The 20,650-nt window shown below is 39.7% G+C and overlaps 1 protein-coding gene across 2 annotated transcripts in view; it reads left to right on the top strand.

The window, feature by feature from the left end:
• alk (ALK receptor tyrosine kinase) overlaps positions 1-20,650 on the top strand; it is a 396,857-nt gene that overhangs the window by 312,177 nt on the left and 64,030 nt on the right. For both annotated transcript variants that reach the window (XM_039787011.1, XM_039787012.1), the window contains exons 5-6: positions 1,358-1,491; positions 18,113-18,244. In XM_039787011.1, coding sequence (XP_039642945.1) covers positions 1,358-1,491; positions 18,113-18,244 — 266 coding nt within the window. The remainder of the gene's footprint in view (positions 1-1,357; positions 1,492-18,112; positions 18,245-20,650) is intronic.

The raw sequence follows: 20,650 nt of genomic DNA, 5'->3' as shown, positions 1-20,650 counted from the left end.
AATTGCATTAATATCAAATAGCATGGCTAAATACACCAGGCTTAACCTGATACATCAGCAAAAATTGTTCCCAACTCAACTGTGGACCTTTGGCTTTATTTATAATATTGGAAGACCCAGTGTCTGTATGCTAATGAATATGTTTTATATCCTCATATATCTATTGAGTATATGTCCAGGTGTGCAAAAATGTTTTGCACTGTATGTTTATTTACAGATACATTTATAGTTATTTTCAGGAAAGATGGTAAGGTAGGGAGACGTCGTCTGTTGGGTCAGAGTGGGAGTATTGGGATGTACTGTAACTGCTAGAGTATCTTTTCTTTTATATCTGAGCTGTTAATGTGAAATGTCTGTGCAAACTGGACACTGTTAATGTAAACAGTGGTGCAACAGCATGGTAGTTTGGACAGCAGCAGAAAAGTGGCAGATCTTAAATGGCAAAACAGTCTGCAACCATGCATGCTGTGATAACACTCCCTTGCATCTAGGCACACAGTATTTGATTGTGTGTGTGTGTGTGTGTGTGTGTGTGTGTGTGTGTGTGTGTGTGTGTGTGTGTGTGTGTGTGTGTGCGTGTGTGTGTGTGTGTTTACACTGTAATCAGTAGCTATTGTTGCTGTGTGTGTACGGCATTCAGAAATGTCATTAAGGACGTTACAGTGCATGCGCTATATGCGGTGTCATGACTGTAAAAATGAAGGGATGGGCAAGGGACAGTGGGAGGAGGGAGGGAGTGAGGGAGGGAGAGAGAGAGAGAGAGAGAGAGAGAGAGAGAGAGAGAGAGAGAGAGAGATTGTTGATGAGCTCAGAGCCAAAGAGAAATCAGCACAATTTGCTTAATAAAATTAGGAAGAGTTAAACTACATGAAGCCAGCCGCTGGTTGAGGGAGGACAACAATCAGCGCAGGACGGCAGCTCGCTAACACACAAGAACTTGACCTGAGCGTGTTGTTGTCTCTCGGCCACACACCTGTTCTAGTTGCGGCTTTAAATTGTATTCTGACTCCACACCATCCTTAAGCTCTCAAGTGAGCACCACCACCTGGCACCCGACCACCTCTAAACCTCCACTAGACCCAGGGAGTCTGGGGTGAGCTCAAAGTGGGGCCATGCATCAACAGACAAAGGAAGAAGGGGACCCTCCCAAAATGGAAGGGAATGAGGAATCCCCCATGTCGGCTTCCGCTGAAGCCCTGGACAGTCCCTCCTCCGAGACTTTGGGAGCTCAGGCAGAGCAGGCCAGAGCTACCCAGGCTACCCTAACCCCCGACCCCCGCAGCAGATGTGGGTTTTTCTGTCAGCCGTGGTGTCTGCTCGTCGCACTGACCCTACTCCTGCTTTCTTTCCTTGGCAGCTGGGCAGTGGTCCACCTCACCCTGGGGACCCACGGAGGATCACCTTTTCGGGTCTCAGCCAGCTACGATCAGCGGATTCCACAGGATGACATGGCCACCATCGAGCCCCACTTCACCACTAACTGCACCATGGGTAAGTTGTCGCATCCATGTCATTCGTTTCAGAAATGATGATGCTGCTTTTTTGTGTGTAAGCACTATTGATGATTTTGTTAAATGTAACATTTTGTAGGAATCTGAAAAATGACCTGTGGAAAAGTAGCTGAAGTTAGATAAGACATAGAAATAAGTGTTTTATCAAGTGATAGCCCAACAACATTCGCTAGTTACAGCTTAAAAAATGCAAAGCTTCATTTTATCTGTTTCATATCATTATAAATCGGACATTGAACCAATATTGGCTGTTTGTAAGTCAAAGTTAACAATCATTGTATGTCACTTTGCGCTCTGACTAGTTCTGGAGCATAGACATGTTATTGTAATGATCAATCAGTTAATCGATAAATCACTCTTTACATTAACCTACAATGAATAATATTAGTTAAATAAAAAGATCAAATGTGAAGTGGTCCAAACAAAGCAATATAGGGGGATTCTTCTTTTATTTTCAGTCCTTTGAGTTTCCTGTCACAGTTTCTGTGATATGTATGTGAACTAAATGGGTCTCACGTGTCTGCAGAGGGACCCATTTCCAAGATGTCAAACTAAAAATTGCACAGCTACATTCTGTGATTTTTAACTTCATTACACCATGTTGTGCAATGAAATGCGTAGACTGCTAGACTGAAATAATATCCTTCTCTGTCAACCTGGAAAGCTCCTTAAATTGGATTAATATAACTGATTCAATTTCCTCTGAGCTCGATGCAAAAGCACAGCAACCCTTGCTTAAACACATCAAGTGTGCAGGAAATATGGATAACATCTTTATTTCCTTAAAAAAAAAAAATAAAAAAAAAAAAAAAAAAAAAAAAAAAAAGTTGTTGTTTATAAGATAATATCTTTATTTCTTCTAAAAAAAAAATTTTTTAAAAAAAAAAAAAAAAAATTTTTTTCTTTTTTTTTTTTTTCAGATATATATCATATATTCATATATTTCAAGCAGCTACATGTTGAAAATGCATGCTTTTCTGAATGAGTGATTGTAGTTTGGAGATGCAACATTTCAGGCGTCTGTAAGAAAAGTAACCCAACTTGTTTACCAGACCATGTTAGAGTCGCATAAAAGTGAATTCAAAAGTAAAGGATTTCCAAGAGAAGTGCTCCTCCAGTAGCGGACTAAATTAAATCTTAAAATTGGCAGTAGCACTCAAAAGAGATCCCTCCATTGATATAAAGTAGCTTACACAACATTGTCCTAACAAACCCACATTTTTTCAGAAACTACATTTGCGATAATCAGCAATGGGAGAAGTCCTCAGATCTTTCACTTAAGCAAAAGAAATACTCTGTTCCAACTAAAAGTACTGCATTCAAAAGCTAACCTAAATCAAAGTATTAGTACCAGAATGTACCTAAAGAACCAAAAGTAAAAGTATATACCTGTATTATGCAGAATGGCTCATTTCAAAATAATGTTTATATATGAATATATACTGCATAACATCACTGGATTGCAATTAGTGATGCATTATTGTGTTTGTAATATTGACTGCCAAAATGTAGTGGAGTAGAAGTAAAAAGTAGGATAAAATGGAAATAATCATGTAAAGTTTAAGTACCTCATAATTGTACTTAGTACTTGAGTAAATACATTTAGTTACATTTCACCACTCACTACATTATATTTACATTACATTCTAGCACAGTTCTTCCTTGTTCATTCACATCAACTTTGTTTATGTTAATATTTTACACTATATGTTGGAGCAGACATCTTCAGTAATGACTAGACAATATGAAATGTTAGAGAGGCTTCTAAGTTTTCAGTTTATTTGTGATTTTTAGTTGGTCGAAAAAATGCTCTTCAGAGGCACATGGGATGTTGCACTGTGCTTTATTGTGTCTGCATTACAGGAAGCATGCTGAATGAATTATAAAAACCCTCCTTGACATTGAACAGCAACCCCAACTGCACTCTCTGCACTGCAAACTGAATGATATCAAAACAAAATCTAGGGATGCCAGATTTGTAGACTTATGGAGATTATAATCGAAATCTGTACCTTCTGTCAGTATATAATGTGGCCTTACTGCAGTTTGGGTCTTATTATTTATTCATTTGTTAATTGTGGTTTCCTAAAAACTGTTATTTTACACTGAACATGAAGCTACCAGAAAGGAGTGGTTGAGTTTGTAGGACAGTGACATAAGCGGTGCTACTGGACACAGTGGACACCTGGAAATATGTTCTTGTTATGTGAACAATTGTTCCCCTACCTGTCACCCATTATCATCCTCTGTTGCCCTGGTTTCTGGGAGATTTTGGGCAGATCACTATGACAAAAGAGTGACATATGGACCAGCATTGTGCACACCATCTTCAAAGTCAACCCTGCTTGTTATGGTCGACACAGGAAGGAAGAGGGCTTAACTTTGTATTTTTCTGTAGAACCACACGAATCATCGTAAAAAAGGTGATCACTCCCCAAGGCCTCTTTTTGAATTTGAATTTGAAAGATGCACACATTCCTGCAAATCGAATCTCTTCTTCTTTTATAGCTGCAGAGTTTCTTTTAGCTCTGCAACAATGAAAAAGCTTTTTGGCTTCGGATGAATTAGAAGCATCCTTCAACAGGAAAGATTTGTAAAGCTCAAATTTTTCAAATTAAAATGGGGGGCTTGGGCTTTAGGTCAGAGAAGGTAGGGAACAATTCATCACAGCCTTCACTTAGAGAGAGAAAGAAATAATGAAAAAGACAAGGATAGGGAAAAATAGAGTTTACATGCCGACAAATTCAATTCAAATTCAACCCTGTCTCCTAAAAAATGACATTCCCGTACAGCAAAACTGCATGCTCAATTAAGTTTTGAGGAAATCCTTATTTCCAGTGACTGGCGCACGTTGGGAAATAGTCACCGTTTTGACGTTGTAAATTGAAACAAAACTGCTTTCACTAGGTTTAGAAAATGATTGTGGTTTGGGTCAAAACAAGCATGTTGTTGCATAATTTAAGTTACTCTAGTAATGTTAAGTATGCATATTATGTACTTGCAGGTTAAGTTACCAAACGTTGTTATGTTAAGTATGCATATTATGTACTTGCAGGTTAAGTTACCAAACGTTTAAAAAACAAGTCAATGTTGACTTATGGTTTCATACGTGGCACGAACAGCGGTCTCCTGGCTGAAAGGCCGGTGTGTGTGTGTTTGGCCTATCCATCCACTCCGACCTCCTCCCGACGCAGACTTTCACTGACTTTGATTAGAAACTTAATTGTGATACATCAAAGTGTAATCAAAATGCTTTTCCCTTGAAACGTAATTGAGAACACAGTCTTGTTGTATGGGAATGGAATTTTTATGAGACAGGGCTGACACATTTCATATTTCTAATCTTAAAATGTAGAGGAAATACTTTACTTGAAGATATTGTCATGAACACATGACACTGTCATGACACATGAACCCTAATCCTAACTCTAACCCTAACTTGTCATGACAAAAACCGAATGGCACTTAATGACAGAAGCGTTATGTCATAAATGTTTATGACTTGTTCATGACAGTGTCATGTCACTCTTATGTTGATACCTTCAAGTAAAGTGTAACCTCTTTGTCTAACTGGCTTTTCCGTCACTGTAACGACAGCTCGGAGAGGGTGCTGTTGCTCATGCAAATCCAGACGGATTTTGGTTGGACAGTGTCTAATTGTTCTTGGCTCTGGGTTCGCTGTGTTCCTCCTGCCAGGCAGCACAAAAGCTGTGACTAGTAGAGAGAAAAAAGTATGCAGACGTGCTGTACTCTCTTCAGGCACCACCTGGTTCTCCAGCACAACACCCACTATACACATCCCACTCCCAAACTAAGCCCTAATCCGTCTCGGCACGCTCGCCGTGTGGCCTCACCACATTTTGCGGTGTTCTAAACCTCCCCCACTTTCCCCTCCAGCACCTGTCACAAACCTGGGCTCGAATTACCTTCCTTTCTACCTAGCACAGAACATGAAGGCAGAGCGCTCGATTAAAGCTCTTACAATCAGTCCCTGGTTAAAAAAAGTTGTTTGCTTTATTTGTTCCAGGCCCCTGCACTCAAAATTGGCCAATTACTGCTATTAATGACCTGTATTGTCAGGCTTTTGGGGTGGGTAGCACAAAGTCTGATCAAACTTGGCTTTGAATAATTGCATTTGATTTAGTCCCAAAGTCTGTGGAAACAAAATGTTCTGTATTTCTCAGTGATACAGTTGCATAATATTCGCAAAACATGATTCATTCGGAGGATTTTCAAATCAGAGAGAAAAACACACTAATGATTAATTTAATTTCCGACCTCTCGTGGGGCGTTATTACTGTCTTTTGAGCATGTCTGCCTTGAGGTATACAATATTAACAGCCAGAAGTCATAATATTCTCCAATTACTTTTAGCTAATTCAAATACATCTAAATCCTGTACATACATTCAGCCTTAATCAGCTCTCCTTGTGATCTTGAATCTGAATTGGAAATTTGACAATGTCCATTTCCTCCCTTTTAGTTGTTTTCTTGAGCAGAAAGGTGGCGATTACTCAAGCCAGTGAGGTGCAAGGGAGATATAGTCAATACGGGATAAATAAATGGAGCTGTGTCTGACTTCTTTCTCCATACCCTTCCACTTTAATTAACTCATCAGTCACTGGGCCAACAAGCAATCCAATTTGCTGCCCCTAAAGTGACTTGTATGGGTATATGCCTATCTCTAAAGCTCATCCTCCTGACAGGAAGTTAGAATCCCGCCTTCTGCTAGAATTTCTCTGATGGTTTTGGCATAGCCGTACAGAGAACGTAATTATTCAAGTGTAGCAAACCTGTCAATGACACTCTGAACCTTCCCCAGTTTCTCATCCTGGGAGTAAACAGAGACTACTGTGATGACTGACAAGCTCATTACCAGATTGTGTCAATAGCAGATTTGACTTTGCCTCTGTTATAGTACTGTGGCATGGCAGAAGGTCACATTTGCTTTTATACTTATAACAATGTTTGTCCACTGAAGAGCATGTTCATATTTGCGCTCATGTATTACCCTGCAAACTGTCACAATTCATTTTACCAATTGGACACGTAGGCGAGACAAGGCAGCGGTGAACCCTGTGGGAATTTGAACCGGTGACCTTCTCTTTCCTGGCCCATTTCCCTAACCATTACACCTTACTGCTGCAGGCCCTTAATGGAGCGTTACGGCGAGTCCATACTCTGCGATTAGGTACACAGCAGCGTGAGGGTGTCCCTAGGCCCATCAATCACACACGGCCCTGTGGAGGCAATGAGGGAAATGGGTTTGGAGAGAGCCAGTGGAGGGGACAGAGTGTTGGACATGTTGGATGGATGGGTGCTGGGGTGTTATATAGAAAAAAAGAAGCCATTCAGTGTCATAGCGTGGTACTGAGAATCACCTTTAAATGCAGAACATCTCCAGCATAAGCCTTTAATTGAATTTTAAATTTCATTTTGCGTGAATAAAATAAATTCATTCCTGGAGTTCTTGTTATTGGGTAACAAGTGCAGGTTGATAAAAAGCAAAAAAAACAAATATATATATGAATGTGTTCATGAGATCAAAAGAATATCAAAATTAGAGAACATTCCTAAAGGGTTGAGGGATGTCATACAGTGACACAGTAGCCCATAAGGATGAGTGAGTATAACTGATTTCACTGTTTCATTCAGTCTTGTAAAGACTCATCAGCTCTGCCCGTGCTCATCAGTCCGTAGATAGATATACAGTGGCCCTGAAGTGCAAATCACAACAGCAAAAGAAAAACGCAACAGCAAATCATAAAACACAACGGCAAATAGGAAAACATTTCAACAAATCATAAAACACAACGGCAAATAGGAAAACAAAACGGCAAATAGGAAAACACAACAGCAAATAGGAAAACACTTCAACAAATCATAAACCACAACGGCATTAACTTCTACTGGAAAAGGTAGGGCCTATCTAGCAAAGGACGGACCCTCCTGATTGGACAGACTGACTGTCTGTCTTTTAACAGGAAGGAGAGGTGAAAAACATGGAAAAGCGCCTACTTTACAGACTTTACTTTAAGTCTGTCCAATCAGAAGGGTCCGTCCTCTGCTAGATAGGCCCTACCTTTTCTGGTAGAAGTTAATGCCGTTGTGTTTTCATATTTGCTGTCGTGTTTTCCTATTTGCTGTCGTGTTTTCCTATTTTGTTTTCCTATTTGCCGTTGTGTTTTATGATTTGCTGTTGTGATTTGCACTTGAGGGCCACCGTATAGACACGTGCAGACTGAAGAATGTCAAGCAGTTGTACAAAATATTGCAAGTAGTGTGTTACGTTCATTAATAATAATAATAATAATAAAAATAATAATAATGACCTTTATTTATATTGCCCCTTTCAAAACAGTTACAAATGGCTTTACAATAAAAACAGAACAGATTAAAAACATAAAGACAAACTTAAAGACAAAAACTAAACCCATAAGAAATGAACAAAAATTAAACATGAATTAAATCACTGAAAAGCAATTTGTTTTTTTTTGTTTTTAAGGGCAAGAAGAGATCTGATAAATAATGTGTGGCGAGACCTGTCAGGGCTTTGTAGGTAATGAATAATATCTTGAGATCAATTCTTAAAGGAACAGCCAGTGTAAGGAAGCCAGGATTGGTGAAATGTAATCATGTTTCCTAGCCCGAGTCAAAATCCTGGCAGCGGAATTTTGCATGAGCTGGAGGCTGGAGATGGATTTGTTACTGATGCCAGAGAGCCAGGAGTTACAGTATTGTAATCGACTAGTTACACTGCCTTTAGATGACTATGTTACTCATTGACACTGATTAAACGTTCAACATTTGCATATCAGACATTATTTCTACCAAAGGAATGAGTGTCCCCCATTACCAATTTCATTGTACTTGCAGTAGGTTATGCTTCACTGGCATATTGAATTCTTAATAGTCAGCAGAGGTTAAATGTTAGGAAATAAGATCAAATAGTGTTCCTAGAAGAGAAACAGCGATAAAATGTCTGCTGCACATGACAAAAACATAATGACAATATAACCTTTAATTAAATTTAGGACACAAGCTACCTATCAAACAGTAGTGTTCATTTTTATTTGAAGCCTAATTTTGTGAAAATGCTTTGGGTTATTTCTTGAAGTTCATACTAATTTTAATAAGAAGATTTGTTAGGTTGGTTATGTGAGGTTAGTATCAGAGCAGATAGAGATCTCCCATATTGGAATGGTGCATCAATTTCAGGACGTCTTGAAAAATCAATTCTCTAATTGTTTGGAATCAACACAAATACCAAGTTACATGTTGATTGGCTTTCCATTCACTTATGAATGGAAATTGAAATAATTGTTGTTGAGCATCTACTGTAACAGGGCCACCTCATGCACAAAAATCTGTTAATGTAGGTCGTTAGACTATATTGCCTATCTAGGTAGGCCATGTGTGCTACACAGCTCGATATAACCTGTTTTCATTCATTCTTTGTTTTTGTTTTATTAACGCCAATGTGAATTTTACTATCTGATTGTGGGCCTGTATTAAAGAACACTACTAAAAAGTAATTTTTGATCACAAGATACTTAGTTGTCTTTATATACTTATATAATGGAGATGCAATATGTTAAAATGAGACACTTTAGGAGCCTTGAGCGCAATCAGCAGTTTATCTACATGCCATATTTACTTGGAGGTAATTTGATGGATATTTGTATTTTTGTTGTTGGGTTTTTGGATTGCTCAGGATCCTTTTGTGTTCCTTGAAAATTTGCTGTAGGTCAACATTGTTGTCCCAAAGAGAATGTCCAATGACAACTAGTAGGAGCAAGTAAAAAAACACAGCTTATCAATTAATACAAACAAACAACCTGCTGGGACAAGGCCCCATCTGGTAGCACTAAGCTTCATCACATTCTACCTCTAATCTCTGGCCTTAGGCCTTTCCGCAAGCAGCAACCCCTCAAAACAAACTGGGTTTCTGTTGCAGGCATCTCTCCAAGGCAATCTACACAGGCAGTTTCATTTTAAGATATTGAGCAAGTGTTAAATGGCCCAGGGCACCAAGTAGAGTGTTCCCAGCATACGTATGCCAAATAGAACAGATGTCTAAATCAACCCTGACCTGGCAGGGAGAAGGAAAGTTCTGGATGTTATGGACTAAGCATCATTTAAGAAAAGTCGGTCATTAAGTTAGAGCAATCCTATAAATCTCATTTTATTTTGTAGAGGGGATATTTGTGCAAAGAACTCTGGCATTAAATACTTATTCTGGCCATTGATACACTTCTTCCCATTTAACTTCAAATGACAGGCTTTACTGTGTTAGTGTAAGTCTGTTAGAGATATTTTTCTGTAGGGAGCTCAAAGAAGACTTATTCTATGACCTTTACTGACTTCAATTCACAACTAGTACAGACTTCAACAACATTGACAGATTTTATGTCCTTAGAAAGTAGTATCTAACATATCCCAATGCCTGCTGAAATAACCATTGAGTCAGGGATGTTAACAGACCCATCATTAACAAACCTCTTGCCATTTTTGTGCCAATCGAGGAGTAAAAATCACAGTTATTACTCCGTCTGAGATGAAGAAATCAATGACACATATACGCAATCCTTCATATTTGGAACCTTAAATGTAGTGCAGTAAATGATTTCCTGTTTAAAATGGATCCAAACCTGCTCCCCTGTAATTAAACTAGAATTCTGTGGAACATCAAGGACAGGTTTCCACTGAGAAATCAAAGCCCCCACAGGATGATGCGGATGGATCCAAACAAAGACTAGTCTCTTCACGACCACTCCGTCTGTGGGACAGATGCTTTGATGTCAAAGCTGCTCTGTATGCTTTGTCAATTACAATGTTTACTTCATACGGAAGTATGAGTAAGAGAGAGAGAAATGATAATGCACAATGTGAATGTCAGTCTTTTGTATATTTCAAGGAAGCAACCACACAATGTGCTGATAAAAAGTAAAAGTAGCATAAACGATCATTCCTACCGGTTTGAATCTTGGTATTACTGTCCTGAAACATAGATAAGATAAGGTTATTGTCATTATACTGTTGCAAGACAACGATACAATAAAATTGCGATGGCACTACCTGATATTATTAGATACAATATAAAAGAAAGTCAAAATAATAGCAGTACTTACTGTGCAAAAGTGTAAGAAATAGACATTTTGCACAATAGAGAGTTTATAGAGAGTTTAGTCAGTATCAGGGAATGATATATGTATATATGTGTTTATGGGTGTGTTGTAGTCGGTGGGTGGACCTGGTGTCAGGCCATGATCAGCAATTTGACAGCTTTGGGGAAGAAGCTGTTTTTTAGTCTTGTGGTGCGTATTGTCCTGTATCGCCTGACCGAGGGGAGTGGTGGTGGGGAGGGTGAGTTGGGTTTCAAAGTATTGCAAGAGATTAAAACAATTATTCATAAAAAAAAAATTATGTACAGTACTGCCGTACTAAGGTAAAATACCTTTACTCGCCAGAGTGTGAAATTGAGAAAAAAGACTTTAACGTTATCTAAATGTCCTGACAATTGAGTTATAGGTATAATATTGTGATTTTCACATTTTGTGGTGTATACCTGTATTAATTTATCTATAATCTATAATGTTGAACAAAAAATTTGACCTTTGACCCTTTTTTGGAAGTTACTGTATTCTGCCTTAGCATTGCCCACAAAATGACAATCGGTCATACCAAGGCTAAAGACCTAAACTTCTATTTTATAGCACAATGTTATGATAACAATGATAACTTTTACTTAGAATGTAAGCAATATTATGCCTATTGGACTCACTATTATAAAAATGGCTTCACATGTATCAACATCATATGAAAATTATATATCAGTACGTTTTTTCAGTATTTCATACTCATGCTAGTACCACACAGGCAGTCGCATGATTGATTCACACACTCTGACAGACGTCAGAATTAAGAATGAGAGTGTTTTGATGTTTTAATGCATATAAAGCATGTTCTTCTGTTTGGATATGAGGCACTAATTTAGACTCATTGCAAAAATGAAGACGTGAACATAAAGATGCCGTCATTCACGTGCATATTAAGTAACCGCGTTGGTTTGTTTTGGTCTTAAAATATATCCATATATGATCCGCAGAGAGGATGGTTAGTTTAGCCAGCAGTTAAGTTTACAAGAATTTGTCCAAATTTCAAGATTTATGGCAAACTAAGATAAACAGTTAGACTACAAACCGACAGCTTTTGTTTTAGCTTGTTTGTCAGAATTCGCTATTTAGAGTAGAGTAGAGCTGTGTTTGTGTAAACAGCGCGGTGGACGAGAGATTGAAATATATCGCTTCCTACATGTGTATGCCTAGGTTTTATTGTAGCCTACTTACAGTAACGACCGTAGCGGTATCTTTTCCAGTCAGGTACATGTGCTGCGTGTCAGTGTCGTCCTCTGCTGTGTGTGTGTGTGTGTGTGTGTGTGTGTGTGTGTGTGTGTGTGTGTGTGTGTGTGTGTGTGTGTGTGCGTGTGCGTGTGTCACAGAGCACGGGCATTGCATTTACAGAGTACCTTAACTCAATTTGAGAATTCTGAAGCTCCATGAAACAAAGACAAAGAACCATAACTGATGTTACGGTACTCTGCCTTGGCTTCTCTACGGCTTTTGAAGTTACGGCAAAGACAACACACAATTTTCTCCCCAAAACAATCAAATTGACTCAAGATATTTGTCCACATGATAAAGCAGATCTTTAATGTTCCAAAAATGACAATAACTAATTTTCGACCAAAATTGAGTTATGGTCTTTTAGCTTTGCACGGCAGTGTATGTGTAATATAATAATGAGTATATCACATGAACACTATACCCATTTAATCCACACAAAGAAGCACATTACATCTCTGGAATGTAGAATAGACATTAAAGGTATTATTTCATTTTCTATCTCCACCAGTCTGCTCTTGTGTGTGCCGCTGCCTCTCCAGCAGAGAGCATGACAGATAGTGATAGTGATTGGGCAAAGCTCTGACCAATCGAGCATGGCTGTGTGCAGTTAATTGAATTCATGAGCGAAGACTTCTTGTCCTGTCGACTGTCTCTGCTGCATCCATCTTCAGCACCCCAGCCACTGTAAATCTCCATGAATATCTCCAGATTCTGCCTTCAGTGTGGTGGCAAGATAGTGGCGCTGCCCTTGGTCCATTGAGGTTTTCCTCCCCCATGACAGAGAACAGTCCTTTATCATGGCATGTGAGACGAAAGAATACACAGTCATAAATGAGCACAAAAGAAAAAAGATTAGTTAGCATGCTAGACTCAATCAAGTCTGTGAAGGTTTTTTGTATTTTCCTTCTTTGTGTGTAGTTTCCACTCATTTTCATTCTGTACGCACAGGATCACACAAGCAGATTTCAAGCCTGGCAATTCTTCAGTTTTTTTGTTGTTTCAGAGCACACAGAGGGATTTCAGGATATGACTGACATGCTTGCTCATCTGTAGGAAACAAAAGCCATATTAATTTCAGTAGGAGTCTACCCTCTCTATGGATCGAAGACTGTGTTTTTGCAGCTCGACTTAAACAAGGACACGTCTGTCAGTATTCAAATCTACACTCAATGTCCACCAAACCATAGCAAAAGTGTTATTCAAATGGCCAGACAAACTGCTTTGCATGATCTCATGATATCCCGCCCAGTGAGACATATCTATCAGTGGAATCTTGTATGTATGACGCTGTTATGCAAAAACTGTATGTGTTGTATTGATTTCAGCTAATAAGTGTAGTGTGTAGGAAAAAAAGGAACTACTTCCAACACATGGCACCACTTCTTTGCACCTATGCATACACCAAAACCATGATAGCTTGGTTTAAGTCAGAAGGAAAATGTTTGCTCCATTGACCGGACAGACCTAGTCCAAAGGTTCCCAAATGTCTTGGCATCAATGACAACTACTTTACAGTATATACACTATATTCATCTTACCTCTTTTCCTTGACTTTTTAGCAACAAATTGCCCTTCGTGATAATTTTGTTTATGGATTTGGTCAGATTTTGTGTTTTTTGTACATTCTCATGACAACACAAAGCTTTGGGCATCTCATCTATTTTCAGCCTACATTTTTTAAGTAAAGCGTTCCCTGAGTTTTAGTAGATGGCATTAATGAAAGTTGAAAAACTAGGGCGACTTGGCTGGTAATTTGATGAAAGGGATTTTCTAAAGAGGAAGAGAAAAACTCAACTTTAGTGAATCTTTAAAGCACGCTCAACTGACATTAGAAGACGTGAGAAGAATGAGTTTGCGAGTCCCATTATTTTTTTATAGGTTTGTATATCATTCTGTAGTTTTCCCACATTGCTTTTGTACAGTACAGTAACTTGGATGGCGGTCGTCATGGCCCAATGTTTGGAGAAGCAGACAGGAAGCTGAGCAATGTACTGCTGCCGGTACAACTGAATGACATTAGTCGTTGTGGTAGTGGTATAATGTATCCTTAATCACAGGTTTATTTATAACAAATAGTGACAATCTTAGTCTTTCCTAACCATAGACTGTTGTTGATAGCTAAAGTTAGCTAAATTAGCATAGTCATAATTCTATAGCCTAATTTAAATTCAAACTATATGTGACATTACCAGTCTTGTGCCGATGCTCAGACAAGCAAAAGCCCCTCTGTCTATGTGCTGATAACGGTTTAGAAAAAAGTTGTATATTTTAGGGGAACTCACAAGCAGTAAGAAGCGGTCTCTCATTCATTGATTTGCACTGCGCGTCGTGCACTTAGGGAAAAGTTCAAGACAATTCGACTTTTGCAGCAGAAACGAACGCGACGTTTGCGCCCGCTTGTCACGTCGCCTGTCAGATTGCCCGCGTCCTCCCTACCTACCGGCTCGCCTCTCATTAAAAATGAATTATAAGGTGTGTCAGTCGCTCCCATCTGAAAAGACCTTAGACCTGTATTCACCCTCTGCCTGAAACGCTCTGTTTTTGTCCCCGTCTATTTACGCACCCCTCCTGAAAAAAGCCCAGTCTGCTCTGATTGGTCAGCGTTCCCAGGTCTTTTACCACATACATTGATAGCATTTACATTCTCTAATTAACTCTTATCTGGTTACTTGTTAATTGTTAAGCAATTACCCACTGAAAGCGGTCAACAATCAAATCGGGTAACCTAAACACTGTCGATGGTGACTGATTCTCTTCTGACTCTTCACTCCTTCCTGAAATTTAGACTAAAGCAGCAAGGCTTAGCCATACAGTGAACAGCAGGATGTCTGTCTAAACAGAAGATCAATGTCAGTTTCGACCTGCAGCTCTGACTTGAAAAAGACAGCGATGTAGCTGACAATATTTAGGAATAAAACTTTTCGGATTTGTTATGCAGAAAGCTGAAATGAGATGCTGTTGTTATTTTGTGCAGATGTTTATCAGTAATATAATGTGCAGATATAAAAAGAAGAAAAAAAAACAACAGCATCTGAATTGCCACCGGAGTATGTCTTTGCTTAAGAGACTGTGTCAATTTATGAAAGCTCCTTTTTTTTTACAGCATTTATTTCCTTGTGACTGAAATACAGCGTATTGTTGATCTCTGAATAGGTTTCGCTTTGTTGCTGCATGAAAGGTTTCTTTTAGTGTCTTGTCTAGTGGATTTGTTTAGTTTTCTTACACCTTTGTACATTTGTCGTATACACCTGAAACAATATTCCTTCTTAAATTGTCAGCAGTATAACAGGCACAATACTTGATCTAAATGAGCTCAGCGGCACCTCCTGCACAGCTGTTTACATTATGTTAGTGAGTGTCTTATACCTGCGAAAGAACTGTTTTCTAGCCAACATCTCTTTGAGGAAAACTATCCCAAGCTTTGACAGTGTTTTCAGTTGTGTAATGGTAATAGCCATGCACACTAGAGACACTAGTTGTTAGCCATTTAGCTGTATCCAGGTACCTAGATTCCCATGTTTTGCCTATCTGTTTTGTTTCGTTTATTTAGCAGCTGCTGTGCCCTCTCCAGTCACCTCTCCAGCTCCTCGCCACTCATACATCATTCCCCTCACAAAGCCGAACCAACCCCCTGAGCACACGGATAACAAAACTCACTTACTCCCACAGGCAATTTGTCCCCCACTGACCCGCTTGTTTTCACAATCTGACAAGTGTGATTTAAGAACTGCGTTAGGCCAGGAGTGCAGCGGCCACATCTCACTGCTCCAGGAGCTTAAAGTTCAGCGACATCGTGAATTTGATACTTTTTACTCCACTGTCATCAAACTAAGATAAATCGATGAATTTACATACCTTGCCCAAAGGTTTCAGCGTACTCTAGCGAACTTTTTTTTTTTTCTCTCTTTCTTGATAAATCGTTCTGCTTGCGGTGTCAACATTATACAGAGAGGAAGCCACTGAGCACAACGGATGCATAATGCATGTGCGGAGCATGACTCAATACCACATAGCAAGACCACATCTATACCCACACGCTTGGTCATAAACAAACAAGCCTCACCTTATTTTAATACAAATGGCACTTTGTGGTCTTCTATATGTCACGTGTGAGATTTTGATTAAACACATTTAGTTCGTAAGAATACGATTCATAGTGTGCAAGCACAGCATTGATGAAAACGGGTATTCATTATCAAAAGTCATTTAATCTGGCTAATATGTTTTCAAAGAATTTGAACTGGATTGTTGACATGTTAATGTGTCTCTCTGCAGCCATTAAGGCCCTGCCACAATAGTGAACTGTGGGAGGCCCCTAACTAATGTTTTTGTGTCCAGTAAAATATGCCACCCCCTCCTTCTAATCCATTGAGTTGACTGTGCCAGTTTCCCACTGGGGGCTTAAGGTTTCTCAACCACAGTGACAGAAAGGAGTGAAGTGTGCTGTGAATCATGCATAGCTGTGAAATGTTTTCCCTCTATTGCATTATAGCTAGACAGTCATTTCTGTGCAACTACCACACAAGAGTGGCCATAACTAGTCATTACTGAAACCGAGTACTTTATTTGTGTGATTAAACTTTTTATATTGCATTTGACTTTTGCTTTATAGTTTGAAGTTACAAATTCTACCTAACACATTTTAAATTACATCTATTACACCCACAGATTTGGCCCCATGAAAAGGATCGCTTACTGGCTGATCTTAAATTGTATCTGCATCAAACCTGCTAAAGCATGCAGCCACATACGCAATCTGTGTCATTATCTGCTTGAATTTATCCATAATGGTACATTAGTTGACGTCAGCCATAATTACGAAGTTGTTTTCTGGAGAGCCTGGCAAGCTAGGAGCACAATAAAAAGCAACACCAAGATACAGTCGTAATATTGCTGATTAATGAGGCTTGGCATTTTCATTGTTTGTTTTGTTTATTTCCATCTGAGACATAATAACATCCTAACTGTTTTTGTGTTGATTTATGCTGTACTTTGTCTTGTCCCACTACATCTGTAAGCGTGTCACCCTAACGTAAGTCTGAGCCTTTGAAAAGTGGTACTGAAGGTGTATCATCATGTCACACAGAACATAATGCAAACAGAGAACAAAGAGTACATTCATTACCATCTTTGTGTTAAAATTAGTGTGCCATTACCGCCTATCTTGTGAGCTCAGCTAACAGCATTTGCTCTACGCTGTCTGTCCCGTCATGGTCTCCAACCTTATCAGATTTCCGACTCCCAAGTTCGTCTGAACGGAGAACAAATCTACATAATACAGATCAAGGGCAAACTACAGTAAGCGGAGCCCGTCACTCACGATAATAATCACTTCTCCTTTTTTTCCGAGATCCCCATCAGCAGACAGTTGTTTCCTCTTTGCTGTTTTGTTCTTTTTACTGTGATCAGCTACTGATCACAACCTGGAGATATCACCTTTCCGATTTGCATAGATATGCAAATGTCTCGGGTTTTACAGTTGAGTTGTGGATACCGGTGATATCAGTTGGTGTGTGTGTGTGTGTGTGTGTGTGTGTGTGTGTGTGTGTGTGTGTGTGTGTGTGTGTGTGTGTGTGTGTGTGTGTGTGTGTGTGTGTGTGTGTGTGTGTGTGTGTGTGTGTGTGTGTGTGTGTGTGTGTGTGTGTGTGTATGTGTTGTGTGTGCGCCCTACCCCTGTGCTACCTGCTACAGTATTTAGGTCATCGTTGTTGCTGCTTGTGTTCCTTGTCTGATGGATATGTACTGTCTGTATTCAAAGCCAGATGCTTATGCAGCCTGGGCCAAGTTATTTATGATGGTACAGGCTGCCTGTGGATGTCATACAGGGTTTACAGTCAGGGGTTATATTAGCCTTTGTCACTGACTGATATACTTTTATGTAGCAACTGTATATTTTCCACTGTTTGTAAGTAATCTTTTCCCTGAGCTACTGATTTGTGTTTAGTGTCCAACATATACAGTAAATCTAGCAGTGATGCTCAATAAGTTAACTTGGGATATAATGTGGAGCTATTTCTTCCGTCTAAAAGCTGATTTTTCTGTTGTTCATTGCCCCAACAAGCACATTTTCTAAACTCTGACTGCACTGTGGAAACATTTAGGATTGCAACAGGCTACTGTAACAATGATTGTGTGAGGAGACATTTAATATGACAAGTTTTCTTTTCTTTCTTCTTTTCCTCCCCCTATGTCCAGCATCCTCAGCCGGCCCTAACGTCACACTGGAGGGCCAGTACCACTGTCACCAGGGACCTGGGATCCCACTGGACAAACTGTGCGACTTCAGTACAGACTGTCCCCTCGGCGATGACGAAGGCGACCTATGTCGTAAGTACTCTGTGATACAGGAGCACAGTTGTTGATATGAACGTGCAAGAAGAAAGCTCACGTGTCCACTGTCCTTAACTGCCTTTCACTGCCTTTATTTCTGCATCAAAAGTTGGTCAGCCGTAGTAAGTCGTCTTTAATGAAGCCGTTGCATCCTGCCCAACAGAGCAACAACTGAGCGTCTGCATGAGTTTTCCCGATAGAGAGGCGAGGGGGAAAAGCAGACAAAAAGGCAGCAGAGCTATGCTTGGCTAGCATTTCTCACCCTTGACATATTCCATGGTTGTTATTTCTTTTTCTTTGCACATTTGTTTTTTGCTTTTCTCGAGGCCTAGGAGGAACACTAGCCAAGTATGCTGACATCTTATTCACAAGTGAAGTCCCCCAGGCCCACGCGTGTACGTGTGCGTGTGGCAAGGATCTTTTTTTAGTCCTACCTGCATGCATTTTTACATTATCTTCACGATTAATACAGACACAGTTCACAACTCTTACCCAGTAAGGTTTTTTTTATCTCATAGTTTTGTAGCAGAGTTTTTCACCCATTTTAAATTCACCAAAATTAAATTAACCCTCCCCACAGTGCAGGTCAGCCTCCTATATGGTGTTTATTAAAATGATGGCGGCACCCTTGTGCTTATGGTTTGCTAACTATGGGAGCTGAGAGATAAGAGTTTAACGAGAGGGTGAAAATCCCAGCCAGGCGCAGTTTCTCTTCCTACTGAGGAGGACGTGTGTGTGTGTGTGTGTGTGTGTGTGTGTGTGTGTGTGTGTGTGTGTGTGTGTGTGTGTGTGTGTGTGTGTGTGTGTGTGTGTGTGTGTGTGTGTGTGTGTGTGTGTGTGTGTGTGTGTGTGTGTGTGTGTGTGTGTGTGTGTGTGTGTGTGTGTGTGTGTGTGTGTGTGTGTGTGTGTGTGTGTACGTTTTAATTGTGGAGGCCAGAATTTTAAATTTGATCATAAATAGATAACTTCTTTTGATTCTCTCTGTCTCTCAGTCCATTCCTAAATTAGTAAAGACCTTTATCCTTTTTGATTAAGGACAAGGACTGACAATCCATAGTTCATTCATCAGTCCACCCTCATTCTCCCATATTTGTCGTTTTTCTCTTGCTGTCACCCAGTCTACTACTGTACCTTAGGCTCTGTATTTCGTCCATTTTCACCTCTATCACTTGTCACAATTACCCCCTGCCACCCAAATTGCATCCCTCTCTGATACCCTATTCTCTGTGATCTATCCAGAAATTATCTTCATCTGATTTGATCTATTTAAATCCTTCATAAGACGTGCCAAGGCTCATTAACAGGAAAAAAGCAAGAGAGAGGCAGGAGGAACAAACTTAGCTTGTGCCAATCACAGAGATTCCTGACATATAAGGAAAACCAAGTCCCTGTGGATCTCCTTAACCATCCTACCACAGCATCATTATGCATAAGCACATCCTCCACTCTTTGAGACTCGCAGCCTCCTGGTTGATCTTAGTCGTTCTAAATTCTGCACTATACCGTTCCCCTGCAACTACAGAGAAATGCTGCTTGCATCAAAGGCTGATGCATGCAGAAATTTAAAGTAGCAGTGTTCTTTCGTTTGTCTTAGAGCACCATCAAAGATCACTACACACTGAGACCAGTGCTGTACTGTCTTTCTTTGTAGCTATTACTGCTCACGCTAGCCACCCTGTCCTTCCATACACCACATCACTTCCTGTGAACCTGGGTATTTTTTCTCAAGACAGACCAACAATGGTAACTGTAATCATTTCAGTGTTACAAAACACGTTTGACAGTGTAATAATACTTTATTATATCGTTATGCACTCTAACCCTTTTAACATGGTGACCAAAATTGTTCATGACTCGTCATAAGAGCGTATGCCAGTATTACCACACGTAATGTGATGTGGAGTCTGCCGTGACATGTTTTTATAGGCTGTGTCCTCTTGTCAAGCTGTAGAGTATAGTGTTGACATTCCACTGAAGTGACATCATGGACTGAATGACACTCAGTAATGTTCAAGTCAGTTTCCATGAAATAGAAATGACACAGTTATGTCGGCCTTATTCACACCTCATTAAATAAAGTGTTACAGGTTGAATCCATTTGAAAGCGGCAGAACTAGACGGATGGCATACCGTTATGAATGATAGCTCGGGTAGCAAAAGGCACTAAGTGACACATGCCAGTGTGTCATCAAGTGACATCATCACAAACTTCTTTATTGATGTCATGAGCAGCTATCATATGAGGTGACTTTGAATCTCTGTGCTTTGCTTTAAGGACATCTAAGTGATACTAACTTGTTTTTGCAACAAGAAGAATGACTAATAATATCACAAGACACAGAAGAACATGACATTTACTTATTACCCAACAAGTCCAGAGAAGCAAAACATCACAGAAAAACA

This window comes from Perca fluviatilis, chromosome 20 (assembly GCF_010015445.1).
Source record: "Perca fluviatilis chromosome 20, GENO_Pfluv_1.0, whole genome shotgun sequence".
Lineage (NCBI taxonomy): Eukaryota > Metazoa > Chordata > Actinopteri > Perciformes > Percidae > Perca > Perca fluviatilis.
Note: the sequence above shows the minus strand (reverse complement) of the source record. Positions and strands in the feature narration are given on the sequence as shown.